Source organism: Rhamphochromis longiceps, linkage group LG5 (genome assembly GCF_057381845.1).
Source record: "Rhamphochromis longiceps isolate RC_006_pf linkage group LG5, R_longiceps_female_GT1.1, whole genome shotgun sequence".
Classification (NCBI taxonomy): Eukaryota; Metazoa; Chordata; class Actinopteri; order Cichliformes; family Cichlidae; genus Rhamphochromis; species Rhamphochromis longiceps.
The window spans coordinates 22,625,028-22,640,177 of NC_140561.1; the positions used below are offsets into that span (position 1 = coordinate 22,625,028).

The 15,150-nt window shown below is 40.0% G+C and overlaps 1 protein-coding gene across 1 annotated transcript in view; it reads right to left on the bottom strand.

Annotated features, from left to right (window-relative positions):
• The window catches only part of cacna1da (calcium channel, voltage-dependent, L type, alpha 1D subunit, a), a 67,103-nt gene that overhangs the window by 17,756 nt on the left and 34,197 nt on the right, over positions 1–15,150 (bottom strand). Inside the window, exons 10-29 of the mRNA XM_085406673.1 lie at positions 13,618–13,692; positions 12,323–12,410; positions 12,049–12,075; positions 11,422–11,582; positions 10,648–10,873; positions 10,327–10,534; positions 8,598–8,718; positions 8,361–8,448; positions 8,222–8,252; positions 7,972–8,126; positions 7,751–7,880; positions 6,197–6,256; positions 4,559–4,665; positions 4,157–4,244; positions 3,960–4,067; positions 3,806–3,858; positions 3,565–3,711; positions 3,252–3,453; positions 2,851–3,009; positions 2,094–2,204 (exon numbers count right to left, since the gene is read on the bottom strand). Coding sequence (XP_085262799.1) covers positions 2,094–2,204; positions 2,851–3,009; positions 3,252–3,453; positions 3,565–3,711; positions 3,806–3,858; positions 3,960–4,067; positions 4,157–4,244; positions 4,559–4,665; positions 6,197–6,256; positions 7,751–7,880; positions 7,972–8,126; positions 8,222–8,252; positions 8,361–8,448; positions 8,598–8,718; positions 10,327–10,534; positions 10,648–10,873; positions 11,422–11,582; positions 12,049–12,075; positions 12,323–12,410; positions 13,618–13,692 — 2,345 coding nt within the window. The remainder of the gene's footprint in view (positions 1–2,093; positions 2,205–2,850; positions 3,010–3,251; positions 3,454–3,564; positions 3,712–3,805; positions 3,859–3,959; positions 4,068–4,156; positions 4,245–4,558; positions 4,666–6,196; positions 6,257–7,750; positions 7,881–7,971; positions 8,127–8,221; positions 8,253–8,360; positions 8,449–8,597; positions 8,719–10,326; positions 10,535–10,647; positions 10,874–11,421; positions 11,583–12,048; positions 12,076–12,322; positions 12,411–13,617; positions 13,693–15,150) is intronic.

Below are 15,150 nucleotides of genomic sequence, written 5' to 3' on the forward strand. Positions count from 1 at the left end.
TGAAATAGAAGGGTTGGAGAGAGAAAGAAAGGAGGAAAAAGTTAGACAAAGCAGCAGAAATCAGAGTCCTGCCCCTAAAACCTGCTGTGGAGGTGGTCTGAAAGGAAAGAAGTCAAAGAGCAGCGGGGTGCTTCAAGCTGAGCTTACTTACATCAATCTCACTGAGAACAATGTCTACTATGCTGCCAATCACAACCAGGGCGTCGAACACATTCCAGGCATCCCCAAAATATCCCTGAGTGAGGTTGAGCGTGTGGTGGGGCGAGTCAAATGTGATATCAGCACAAGAACAAGAAGGCTTTACTCTCACACTGAAATTTAAATCAACAAACTGCTTATTTAAGGACACACGGAAACCCCTGCTAGCTACTTAACCTGAAGGGCTCGTGATTATACAGACTGTGACTGATTGCAGAACACTAAATATGCACAAATTCCATGCTAACAATAAAATTACACATGAACACTCTGTGACTAAAAAATTGGTTAAAAAAAAAAGATTATTTTTAGCTTAAAAATGGAAGCACGGCACCCCACACGTGTTTGTCTTACTAGCATCCTGTCCTTCTTCTCAACACAGAGCTGTCAGCAGGCAGGGACGCCAAAGGGGAAATGGAAACAAATATTTACATGTCCACATGCTGCTTCTTTAATAAACATAACTGAACATTTTACAAATCGCAGTTTTAGAAACATGCTGAAGAGATGGATACCACTCGTTGCTTTACCTAACAGTCATACTGAAATGTTATTTTCTGCAAGCTCGTACACTCAAAAAAATGAAATTGGGTGGTTGTTACATGTACAAGATTCAAACTTGTAATTTGCACTAAATAATTTCATGTTTCTATGGTGAACGTAATTAAATCATGTAGCATCTGCATGAAATTCAGCAACTTAATTTGTTCTTGTTGAGATGACATGATACAATCTAGTAAGAGTGGTTAGTTGCCTGGACTCACGAAATTCACAAGATCGCATTAAATGTCAAACTGCAGGGAAATCGCTGGAGTTTTAAGAGGCAGACAACTACACCCACACCACGTGTATGCTATAGCTATTTATTGTGGTTTAACCTGTCAAGGACAAAAACATACAGAAAATTCTGCATCAAGCCTTGTAATCATAGCTTTCCTAGTTTTGTTAAGCCTGGATTGACAGCATAGTGTGATGGTTAGTGCTGTTGCCTCACAGCAAGAAGGGCCTGGGTTCAAATCCACAATCTGGCTGGTTTGCAGTGTGTAATTAGGGTTAAGTTAATTGGTGATTCTAGATTACCCATGAATGTAAGTGCAAATGGTTGTTTGTCTCTATGAAATAATCAACCCCCATATTGGTTCATTAAGAAAGACTAGCAGTAATTGCCTTGATTAACAAAGTAGTTGTTCAAACAACAAGATTTCATTATTTTTTCCTAAAGTTTTTAACTTGTGTAAAAAGAATTAAAACAAATTTCACTTTACATACTTAAATGAATCACTTCAAGTCAATGTAAGTATACTACGTTGATCCAGAGTAATCAGATTACATTAAACCATCAAATGCCAAATGTGTTGGTTTGACATGGTCAAAAATGGGTTATTGTACTTGGTTAAATCACGTGGAAAAAGGTGCTGTGATTAAATTGTGTTCATCGAACAACAGATTTTTTTGAGTGTATAAAGAAACTGAATATAACCATAGACTGTACATAAAAGCTGGATAACCATCATTATGAACGGGTTTGTGATGTTCTGTAAAGTAATGGTTTAGTATTCTAGATGCTACCACCAAATCTCTTTCTATAGCAGGCTGCAAACATGTTTATTTCTGCTGTAAGGCTGGACATGTGAACTGAGGTGTCTAAGGGGACTGACCTACCATTCAAAGTCAGCTCTTGGGTTTGCCAGTTGTGTATGGCACATTTTGCCCCCTTCATATTTTTATGATTAGCTAAGCTAACTGACTACTAGTTAGTGTATATACATCTGAGCGGTATTGTCCTTCTAACTCATCTCATAATGTTGAAAAGTTACTCTAATAAGCAAAAGCATTTCACAGCAAATGCATCCGTTTAATAGCTGGACTTAATTTGATGCTTCATGTCAGCTCACCCTGGGTTTGAAAGCGATGAGTTTGAGAACCATTTCCACAGTGAATACAGCAGTGAAGACCATATTGAGAATATCCATCACGTAGTTAAAGAGTGCAGACTGGCCGTAGTGCTGCAGACAGAGATGGGGATGTTCGGTTAACATAAAGATTCAATGTATTCAATATACAATGGGAAAGTAATGCGATGTGTCTGAACAAACAGTCTGTTTGCATTTTTTATGTTTTTCTGTGACTCTAGTACTTTTGCATGCACTTATGTTCACCACATTGCTTCTTATAATTCTGTCAAGAAAAAATAGCAAAACCTGAGCAACTGAAAATGACATTTTACAGGCTGACACATCCATACTAATGAAAAGACTTACAGCAACTTACGAGATACTCTAATGATTTAAGTCTGCACATTTACAGTCTTGTGGACTCCATGCAGTAGTGGGAAAAAACTAAAAACACCTTTATTGCTTCCATTAGCATTCAGAGGGTAAGGAGCAGCCATGTTCTGGGGTTGGTTAAATGATTATCAGCAAGTACCTCTATAAAATAACAGAGGCTTTGGCAGTTTGCCGGTTTGAAGCATTCAGGTGTGTGTTAACGCAATGCCACAATCTTTAACAGACGTCCCAGAAAATTCAAACCGAGGTCACTCATGTGGCACAAGTGTATGCTTCAACAAAAGTTTCTCCAAGTAGAAAAATCCATAACTTCAAAGACTCTTTGATGACTGGTTGTCTGGCAGGTAAATACTTGACTTCTTACCTGTACAGCCAGGCAGAGTGTGTTGAGCATGATGAGCACAAACATGATGTACTCAAACCCAGTGGAGTTCACCACATACCAGAACTTGTACTGGTATGGGTTCTTTGGGATGTATCTCCTCAGAGGACGGGCTTTAAGAGCGTATTCCACGCACTGACGCTGCACACAAATACACAAAATATTTAACATCATCATTTAAGAACAATCTTAACGTTCCCTTTTAAATGAGACACAATATTAAAAATGTAAAGGAGGTCATCAGCATTAGAACTTCATCTGTCTTGCTACTTTGTTGATGTTTTGTTTTTCTTGACACAAAGTGAGAGGAACCCCAGAGAAAAGCCTTCAAAACTAATCGTCATACTTTACACATAATGTTTTGTGCTTCTAATGACTCTGACCTGGTTCTTGTCGAGTTCACAGTTTTTATACTCCTTCTCTCCCTGTTCCTGAAATGTGACGATCACAAAACCTACAAAGATGTTCATCATGAAAAAGGCGATGATGATGATGTAGATGATGAAGAAGATGGAAATCTCCACACGGTAGTTGTAAATGGGACCAAGGTTTTCCCTGTTGGAGTCAATGGCCTTGTACAATAACCTAAAGAAAGATGAGAACAAGCCAACACGTGATTCAGATTCACAAATTCAGGCTTTCTCCGTACATTATCTAAAACGTAATCAGCTCAGTGATGATATCTTTCAATCTTACGCAGGCCAGCCTTCAAAGGTGGACACAGTGAACAGAGCCATCATGGCCATGAGGACGTTGTCAAAGTTAAAGTCACTGTTGTGCCACACCCGTTTGTGGACAGTTGGCTGGTTCACGTCTCCATCTTTGTACAGGATGTAGGTGCCCCTGTGACAAAACATGTTGCATGGAGGTTTAAGTCCAACATGTGATGTTAAACCAGGACATCTGCAGTTCAGGAGCAAGATGGGATGAAACTCACTTGCACTCTTCTGGGCTGGACTTAGCTTCATCTGTGCAGCGATAGAATTTTCCCTGGAAAAAGGAAAAGGAAACGTTTTTGCTGTTATTACACATTTTGAACTTCTTTGGATTGATGTGTATTATTGATGTTTTTCAAACTCAGAGATGCTCACCTTGAACAGCTGCACGCCTATACAGGCAAACATGAACTGAAGCAGCGTGGTGACGATCATGATGTTACCGATAGTTCTGATGGCCACAAACACACACTGCACAACGTGCTGTAAGACACAGATAAAAATGTTTAAAGCTAAGGTTTCAGATAGTGGCTATTGTAGACATGCTAGAAAAGGTCTCGAGTAGCACCCACCTTCAGGCCTTTGGCTCTATTGATGGCCCTCAGGGGTCGAAGTACTCGAAGGACCCTAAGAATCTTCACCACAGAGATGGCAGAAGACCTGAGTGTAAACAAATAATAATAACAGTTTGTAAAAAAGAAGAATCAGAGAAATATGAGCTTTTTTAGGGGTCAAGAACCACTTCAGGAGGAGTAACTGCTGCACTCTGCTTGTATGGCCTGCTTCAACCAAAAGATCAAAAATGACATAAAGTGCTCAGATGATTGAACTTCTTTTCACCTCTATATTATTGCTCAAAGGGGATTTTAGTTTATTTCCTAACTTTCTTCCTTTAACTATTTTTCTTATGAATGAAACCTTTTTGTTTGTGCAAAAAGCTTAATGCAAATATGTTCTGGTTTTTCTGTACTCACTGAATGCCAAAGGAAACGAGGGAGACTCCCACCACCAGCAGGTCCAGAAGGTTGAAGTAATTCCTGCAGAATGCTCCTTTATGAAGAAAAGCTCCATATGTCGTCATCTAAGGAGAGGACAGAGGAAGTTAAAAGAGCAAATGACCAAAAAAAACAAAAAAACATGTAGCATCCAGAAACAAATACAGTGTTGCACTCCTCACACTCCAACAGAAACAAACAAACACACTGAGCTAACAGTTTAAATAGGAAAAACTCATTCTCAGCACTCATTCCCATTATCTCACAGTCAAACACACACGCCCGCACACGTCTCCACACTCTTATAGATCACTCTGATTCGGGGTGGCGAGTTCAGAGCAGTGAAACAGGAGGCTAAAATCTACCATCGCCACCCCCACGGCCCTTAGCTACATGAATGTAGTAGTAAGTCATTCATTTCGCAATCTACTATGGGAGGCAATAAAACATGCATTTTGTTGCCATGACGTCAGGGATATTTACTACCTGCAAGAGCTCTAGTTATAGAGATTGGAAAATAGAAATGGCCTTACTGTCACATTCATGTGGACCGTCGGCTTAAAGCACATTCCATTATGTTCTTTAATAGTTCAGCGTAAGGGGAAGCAGCTCCCAATTAAAACTCCAGAGATCAGCAGGCAGAGAAGAAAAACCAGCCAAAATAACTCTTCTTCAAATAATAAAAGTAAAGGATTCCTTCCAAGAGTGCATGTAAATGTGGAGACCTGCAGACAAGGACTGGATGAAGTTGCTCACTAAGAGCAGTGGACGATTTAGAGTCAAACAGCACTGGGTTGGCAAGTGTTTGCCCACTCCCACTGAAAAAAGAAAGAAAAAAGCTGCAGAGAAAACTCCACATTTCTATGCACTCAGTCGGGGAAAGCAGACTGAACCATGCTCGGCAGGAGCATGGTTGATTTTGCCCCCTCTTTTATGGGTAATCTGAGGAGCAGTCAGTACGAGAGGCATGGAGTTAGCTTTGACTGGAGTTGATTTTCGACTTTCAATCACCGCCACTCTGAAGATGACCTCAAACTCAACTTCAGCCAATGCTCTGATATGTCTGAGCAGCCCGTTAAAAAATTGTGTTGCATCGCACGGGAGGGGGTTGCATTACGTATTACATATCTGCATCATCAAAATCATTTCAGCAATGACTGCCCGAATGAAGTGACACCCATGTGAGTATAATGTAAATGTTCATGATGTTTCCTTCCCCTAACAGTTCTTTCATCAGTGCAATTTGAGCAAATCTTGTGTTTGTGTTCGTGTGTTCAAAATAGTGACTAACAATTCCAAAATTCGCTTCATCTTCTTCTTCTTTTTTTTTTTGCTGTTTTTTTTTTGCTTTTTAAAAGAGGTGCCATGAAGAAAAAAGTAAATAAGAGAAAGGAAACAAACAAGCCAGGTTGTACTGAGTGGCGGGTGACACACAAGGAGAGAATGCAGCAAGGCTCTCGTTGTCATTTAAGGGGTTACCTTCAATACGATCTCAAATGTAAACATACTAGTGAAGACATAATCTGCATAGCCTAGGACCTGGAAGGCAACGAGACGTTTGGAATGTTAATGGGGTGTGGTTAGTTACAGCACGCACAGGGGACACAGGGAATTTACCTTCAAAACGATCTCAACAGTAAAGATAGCCGTGAAAGCATAGTCAAAGTAACCAAGTATCTGTAAGAAGCAACGTAGATGTTTAACAAAGACAGTTCATTGTGCAGCGTCATACATTACATGTTAACAAGATGAAAGGGGAAAAAAATGAAAGCATTTTCTGGAAAGGATTTGTTAGAGTGAAGAACTCACAGCAAAGTTACTTACTGACCTTACAGCTGTTTTTGCCTGTTTTAGCTCATAAAAAACGAGTCTGCACCTTGAAGCAGACAAGGAGCTTCAATCTGCTTTTAAATGGAAGTGCAAATCGAGGAACAGAAACCAGGAACTAGTCTGATGGACTACTGTGTTTCTTATTTTCTTGTAAAGCACATGCATGCCCAACTAATTAATCAAAAGCTCTACTAAATGTACTGCAATCACATGCAAAACAATAAAAGACAAACAATACTATAAAAGGACAATGTGAACTTGAAGTGTCTTAGATTTAAAAGGCTGCCATTAAGGACTTGATCTCTATATCTTGGAAAGGACCAGAAGGAACAGAGCGATCAGATGTCCGCTTTCAATATAGACACTAGATTTTCAAGTACTTATCCCGGTGTCCTGACAGGACAATTACACTGAATATATGTTTTAGAAAATAAACTGTATCTAATGCTTTCTTCTCTAGGTTAAAGAGAGAATAAATCACATGGCTCAAGATAAAGAAATTGTGAAGTGCAGAAATAACAGACATGAATTTAATACATACCATTTTCACTGCAGTAAAAAGAGTATTGAATGTCATCCTATTACTGATTACTATGGAAAATAAGTGATTTATATTAAAAGTAAAATGCATCTTTTGTTTTGTTACTTTTTTATGTTTTTACAAAAGTGTATAAACTCATGTAGAGTATGCTTTGCAAAATCATCCATATAAAGTACAAAGATCAGCTATAGCAGGGATGCCAAGCACAAGGCTCAGGTGACAAAGACTCCAATCCAGCTCACTGGGGGACACAAATTTCGAATTTCTAACCGTATTTTCAAAGGTTTTACAGCTTTTTCTACTGATAAAAAGCTCACCTACCGCCATTCATACTGCACTTAAGTCAAGTAATAGATAAACAGAAAAATTCTTGTTTTTCACTATCTATAGAATTGTGCATTTTTTATAGTGGGTCCACAGTCTTAACAAATTGGAAAAAATTACATTTTCTGGGAATGACCAAAAACCTTTTTTCATGATTGCAGAACAGGCCATGAGCTCCCAGAACTTTATCTGTACATGTCAATTTTGACTAATTTAAGCCCAAAGAGTTGTGCTGACAGACTTCCTATGTGGCCCACAATGTAAAAAGAGTCTGAGATCCCTGATTGTAGTAATTACAATAAATGGGCTAAAACATGCAAAACCAAGAGTACGGTCATTTATAGAAGCATCACAAACTGTTACGCAAAGGCAAACATGAGAAAAGTTATTTTTAAATTATTTTACTTCATTTATGTGACTTTATTAATCTGTTCATTTGAAGTTCAAAAATTTTATGACAGGGTTTATAAACTTACAATATTGCGAGCTGAGAAGTTTCGGATTGGATCCTCAGCAGCGAGGGAGACGGAGCTGAGCATGATGAACACCAGGATGAGGTTGGTGAAAATGTGATGATTAATGAGTCTGTGGCAAAACACACGAACCCTGAAGAAAAACAACAACAAAAACACAGCAGACATCAGTGTGATATGAATAGCGACCTGTTTGTGTCTGCACAAACATAATTTCAGCTTACGGGTTTGTGTTGCTGAAGATGAAGAAGGCACTTCCCTCTGGGATAGGAGTGATCTTCTCCTTCTTTACCAGGTCGGAGATGACCGGCCGAGGCCCCGATGGGACTTCAGGATCCTCCTCCTCCGCTGCAGTGTCGTCATTGTCCTCCTCCTCCTCCTTAAACGAAAGCAGGAAATATGTAATGTGTAACACGCGTAACTTTTCAAACTGTAAACATGTTTTCTGACTTAATAAAATTAAAAAAAGAATACCTTGTCATCTTTATCATCATCTTTTTTGTCCCTGTAATGAACACAGATATTTTTATAAATGCAGACTGGAGTTTGACCAATTATCCAAGCAAATATTTGAAGTAATTCGTTGTCAGAGAGAGACATATTGGACGGTCACCCTTTTTTGTCTCCTTCATCTGTGTTGAGAGATTCTGCATCTGCCAAGTTGTCCACAGCGATAGCCAAGAAGACATTCAAGAGGATATCTGAGTAAAGTGTTAAGTCGAGAACAACTCTCCCACTACGAATAAAGTAAAATTCTAGTGACTAATCAATAACACATGTCTGCAGTGGATACAAAGAATTATTGTTTTCTTTGTAACAGCTACACCTTTGTCAGTGTGAGCGAGGATACAGTTTCCACAGATGAATAGGATGATGAAGTAAAAGCACACAATCATTCCAGAGGAGGACGGGCCACCATACGCCATGATCCCATCATACATTACAGCATTCCAGTCTTCTCCAGTCAGAATCTGAATAGTTCACAATATTTATTATGTGAGAAACACAACAACTGAAAAACATCAAGCATAATAAGTGGCAGCTGCTTTATACGATGCAGGGTGGCTACAATGAACATGTTAGAGCTGCAGTAAATTTGCAGTGATTGTGGGTATGATGTGGATGTTGAAACAAGTTTACTGGCATTCATATGCATTTTGACGTTGTGGTCTTATGCCGAATTGTTTTAGGAATTGACACTCACGGCCACTTTTTTAGGTACACCTTGGTATTTCCCTTAGCCTTCAGAACTGCTTTAATTCTTCATGACACAGGTTCAACACGGTGCCACAAATAGTCCTCAGAGATTTGGTGCCATACTGACATGACAGCATCACAGCGTTGCTGCTGATTGATCGGCTGCATGATGTAAATCTCCCATTCCACCACATCCCAGGTGTTAAACTGGATTCAGATCTGCCAAATGCCAAATTCAGACCCCATCATCTGAATTTCGCAGCAGAATTCAAGACTAATGAGATCAGGCAACATTTTCCCAGTCTTCTATTATTCAATTTTGGTGACCCAGTGTGAACTGCCTCTGTTTCCTATTCTTAGCTGCTGTAGCTCATCTGCTCATTTGACCTTTGATATCAACAAGGCATTTTTGCCAGAGAACTGCTGGTGACTGGATAACTTCTTCTGTTCAGACCATTCTCTGTAAATAATAAAGATGGTTGTGTTGTAAAATCCCGGCAGATCAGCACTTTCTGAAATACTCAGAGCATCCTATCTGGAACCAACCACTATGCCACATTCAAAGTCACTTAAATCACCTTTCTTCTCCATTCTGATGGTTCAGTTTGAGTTTCAGCAGGTTGTCTTGATCACGCCTACTTACCCTAATGTCGTGAGTTGTTGCCACATGATTACATATTTGTATTAACCAGCAGTTGAACATGTATTCCTAATAGTGGCTACCTAAAAGTAGTAATAGTAGTAATATTTCAGGCTGTGCTTTTCCTGACTAAAATCCAATCTCCAGTCCAGCCCCTCCTGCATGTATGCCCTGGTTGTACATCACCTCTCTCCAGAGGTTTACTAGCAGCACTTCAATTCTGTGTTTTTGCTAACCTGTGTCTCCTCATGTGTGGTGTCTGTCTGCTCATTCATCTGTGGTACAATTCTCCCGTCTACAGTGTCTCACTTTAGTCCGCTGTGCTCAATCTGCCACAACCTTTCAGCCTGCCGCTCACAAACCATGCCATATAAAGAGATCAAAATGTTCTTTTGAAAAACTTCTCTCAACAATTCACATTTGGGTTTTCAATAAAGCGTCTGAGTTCAGCCTTCAGGCACACTCACGATCCTTGAATGTTTAGTTGTTTTTATAAATCTGTTCTACAACTTCTTGTTACTTCTGAACTGACATATACACCAAAATCTCTAAAATGGGCAAATACTGACTCATATAATGGCTTGTTCACAGAATCTGTTTAGTCTGCCACAAATTCTTCTACATCTGTATGAAACACACCCTTCACCAATTTTATTTACATTTTCAGCCTATTTCACTTGCTGCGTATTTGTATTTAACAGTCAGATTTTACTGTATGACATTATCTGAACTCTGTTAATACCTGAAACACAGTGAGGAGGGCCTGGGGAAAGTTGTCGAAGGTGCTCCTTTTTGTCTGGGTTTCGTCAAAGTTGAATTTTCCACCAAACACCTGCATGCCGAGCAGGGAGAAGATGATGATGAAGAGGAAGAGCAGCAGAAGCAGGGAAGCAATGGACTTCATGGAGTTGAGCAGCGATGCCACCAGGTTACTCAGAGACTGCCAGTGTCTAAACAGAAGGTCGACCAAGAGAGAGGAGGACGGACGGGATTTTAATCGAACTCCACAGGCACGAGACTGTGAACACACGAGCACGAACGCACAGCATGTTGACAGTCTTACCGTGTGACCTTGAAAATCCTCAGCAGGCGCACGCAGCGGAACACAGAGATACCGAGTGGAGACATGATTTCCAGCTCCACCAGAATGGTTTCAGTGATTCCTCCGCACACAACAAAGCAGTCAAAGCGGTTGAAGAGTGACACAAAATAAGCCTGCAGCCCAAGACTGTACATCTTTACCAACATTTCACATGTGAACAGGGCCAGCAGCACCTTGTTGGCCACATCTGAAAAGCAGAGGAAAAGATATTAAATCAGATGAATAAATAGTGAAAGAGAGTGATGCATTATGTATTGGAGGGGTTTTCTGTCTTTTAATGCAACATATAGTAGATCAAACCTCTGGTTGCACAAATATTTTATATTACACCTTCTTGCAGCTTCTTGTAGCTTTTTCTTTGTGTGCACTTCATTTAATTATTACTCTTTTTTACTTCAACCTCATTTCTATTTTTTATTTCTATTTCTTTATTTTTTTATCACAGTTAGACAAAATCTTGCTATGAATCTACACAATTCACATTAATGAAACACATTATTTGCATAAAAATCATGACATTTAAAACAATTTAGCCTTAGTCATCCACAAAATACATACAGTAATAGAGAAGATGGGAAAAAAATCAAATTAGTAAAAATATTCTGATATTTCATGAGAACATCATGACAACATGTTACATTAAGTAATCCTTTAAAAAACACTAATTAATAGAAGATAACCCATTTAAACAAATTCATTCATTTTATTTCAAAATGAGACGTTTGTAATTCGTACCTTGCACCTGTGTCAGCCACAAAGGCTGGTTGTAATGTTCTGATGATATGGTCAGGGTGTTGAGGAACACAAGGATGATGACCAGCCAATAGAAAGGCACTGACTTGACAGCCAAACGGCACTTCCTGCGGCAGAATCTGTTCCATCGGCGCCAGCGCCGACTGCAATGGCAAAGGACACTTTCAGCACATAGAGGCTCAGTTTGCACATAAAGAACACAAGACGCAGTCACACAGATTATGAAGTCAAAACAATGGAACAAACTCATCACTGCAGTGTTTTTAAGAAAATCTCGAAAGTGTGTGCCTCGAAAGTGTGTGTAATAAGAAGAACGCAGTGAAGTATGGGTGAATGCCCACAGGGGACTGCATCAATGCGTTTCTGCAAGTCATACAGTACAGTAAATGAGCTGAAAAGTACTGTGTAAGCCTATTCTCTAAAAATACCTTATAGCACATGCTGACTATATAAAAGTTGTTGATTTATCATTCCCTGTAACATCTCATTAAAAATACAGTAAAAAAGAAGCCAAGCAAAATAAAAATCAGTGTAATTGAATGCAGGCAAAAACCATATATTAACAGCTACATGCACTATGTAGACACGCCTACCTACAAATATACTGACCTGAACTTTGACTTTGAAATCTTTTGACTGAAAAGAAGAACAAGTGAAAGTTGATGAATGCATCTTGTAACAGAAATGAGTTGTTAGCATGTAGTTAACTGACATCAACCCCAAAAAAGTGCAGCTGCAATGTTTGCAGCATGAAGTTTACCAGTTTTTTTAAACACATATGACGAGATAAAGCAGGCACTGACACAGCAAAATGGCTGTGCTGACTGAAATTAGTGACACCGAAAGAAATCCTGTGTACAGGTTCATGGTGCAAAGTTCTCACCACAGAGGTCCACAGCATGGCGTCTTTTCATCCTCCCCGTTCTGATTCTCAGTGTTCACAGACTCTGTTTCACTGGCTGGAACGCTTGCTGTGGCATCAAATAAGGGAGCATATTTAAAATATATATATAAACAAAATCTATGCACTTTGCAATGGTAGAAGATTCTTCAGAAAGGCACAACGCATGCTTCCCATCAGGAGCAAGTGTAAAGAATGTTCCCATTGTATCAACAAGAACGTAGATGCACAAGAAACATATAAACAAAGAGAATTCAGAAACTCTTTTCAGGTGAACAAGAACTGTATGACAGTGATTTTAATCTCCAAAGCCACAGTGCAATCACAAAGCTACCTCAATGAAAGGAACGTGCTAAGTTCCACAGCTCTGCATCACTGTCATCATCAGTATCATTTACCAAGTGCTGAGAGTGAGCTGACGTGGGTCAGGCGAGTGGACAGCTGCTACGTGAGAGCTGTCTGATGCAGACAACGAGGAGCGGAGAGAAGACGGGAGCCGAGAGAGGAAGACAGAGCTCTTTAAACTGTCTCTGAAATGCTACACTCAAACTACTGCCAGCACTTTGGAAAGACTGTGTGTGTGCAGACTGATGATGATTAACTGTGTGAAATGTCTCGGTGCTTTAACTCATGTGAGCGAGCGTGGTGTGCTCTCCTGCTTAGCTTACGCAGACGTGCCGGCTTTGATTCCTAAGTGGTCGGACAGCTCTCAGCTCTGAAAATAGTGCTGACTGCTGGAGTAGTCATCTGGGTTTAACCCTGTTTCCTACATTCATACTGAGCTCCTGCATTTGAAGTGGAACACGGGAGGGAAACAGGGTGTGGTTGCTATCAAGCACAGCTGTACGGCTCTTCCATATCGGACTAGTTTAATAGGTAAGAGACAAGGGGTTTTTATTCAGGACGAGGACATAAGGAGAAACGTAAGAAGGCTGTGATGTTTGGACACAACAGGTAAAAAACAATTGTAAAGCACAATGTGATGGTATATTTTGTCAGGTTTCACACACACACCCACAAAGCAACAGACTTATTAATCTATCCTGGTCAGTAATATGACACTGACTGGTAATATTGCAGTAATGACAATGTACATTTCAGTCTAGTCTTAATAGTTTGAGAAAATATGAGCTAAATTTTCTGTATCAGATCAGTTTGATCTTAAAACACTAACACACACACACACACACACACACACACACACACACACACACACACACACACACACACACACACACAAAAGCTAAAGAACACTGGAGGGAAACCACAGGATTTACCATGAGTGTCGGACGACTGGCTGAACCACCCAAACCTTCCTTTCTTCTTCTCAGTAAGGTCAGCCAGAGTCACCCCTTCATGTGTAATGCATGCAAGCCAATGCATTCAGACACAACGGCACAGCAGAGGGACATGGAGGGGAGGGGGGCGAGAATGGGCTGCTATCAAAATGGGTCAGAGCAGACAAGCACCACAGGACAACAACAGTTTTCAAAATATCAATATTCAACCACGACAAGAGCAGCAGGAGCCACACCGCAGACACTGAGGAGGGCAGAAGAACGACACAGAGAGCTGTTAGTCAAAGGAAGCGTCTGGAGGTGGCAGCGCCCTGTACTAACATGTGACCATGCGAATTAAAGCATTTACCTTTGAACATGTTAGTAGGGGTTCATGTTTCGTGGACACACACTATAAAGCCAGCATGGATGTTTTAGAAAAGCAGTATGGACTCCCTTCTTCTAACACGGCACAATTAACGGCGATTTTCCTGCTTTCTGGTAAACTTACAGAGCACCGCTGTTCTGAAAAATTGGAGCAATAGACTGGTGGAAGAGGCAGGAATATACACAAGGAGTACATAACAGACGTGGGGAAATCATAATGAGTTGACAAAAGGCAAAAAATAGAAAACCCAAGCTCAAACTCTAGGATGAAGCAGTTGCAGGTTTTCTTTTCTGGATCATGTGTGCCGCTTATATAAAGAGGATTTGGATCACTTTTTTTCTACTGCTTGAGTAACATGTTTCTTTTTTTTTCCTTTCCTTTCCTTCCTTTCCTTCCTTTCACTGGTGCTTACAGAGTGCTCCACTTCCATCACCGACATACATGGAGGCTGGAAACAAAACTAGTCTGATCATTTCGTTTCAAACACCTTTCACATATCCACATATGGATGTCAATACTGGCCTCTGTGTCGATATTTGTGCATCTACGCATTTGTCAGTATGTGTACTCTGCTTCTCTATAACCAAAAGGTAGACTATTCAGAAGCACAGTGGATCATCACTAAATCCCAGGAGTCCTTCTGAAATCACTATAGTCCTGTTTTGTTTTGTTTTTCTTTAACTGTGGTGATCAGCTGGCACAATTGATCAACTTGCCTTGTCTAGCTCCATTATAGCATCCATTTTTGCAAATTTGCATGAGAAAACTGAATATTTCAGGGCTCAATCAGACCTAATTAAGATTTCCATGATGCTGGTTTCAAATCTCTGGTGGCCCTCTTCCTGCTTGATTCAAGCAGAATTATTGGGCTAAAAGCAAAGAGGACTTAAATGATGTGTTAGATTATTAAGATTTTTTTCTAATTAATACCCCCTCTATCTGTTCTCAATATGTCTCAGCGTAATTGACCAGTTATCTGGGGCAATATGAAAAATGGAGCACTTTAGACCCAATAAGTCAGGACACAGCACCAATTCTGATTTAAGCAATGTCACGTTCTTTCTCCAGAGTGATTTTTGGTTTGAAGATACTGCTTTTAACCAAGAAAAAAGAAACTCTCTCAAACCAGTAATGATGTACACTAC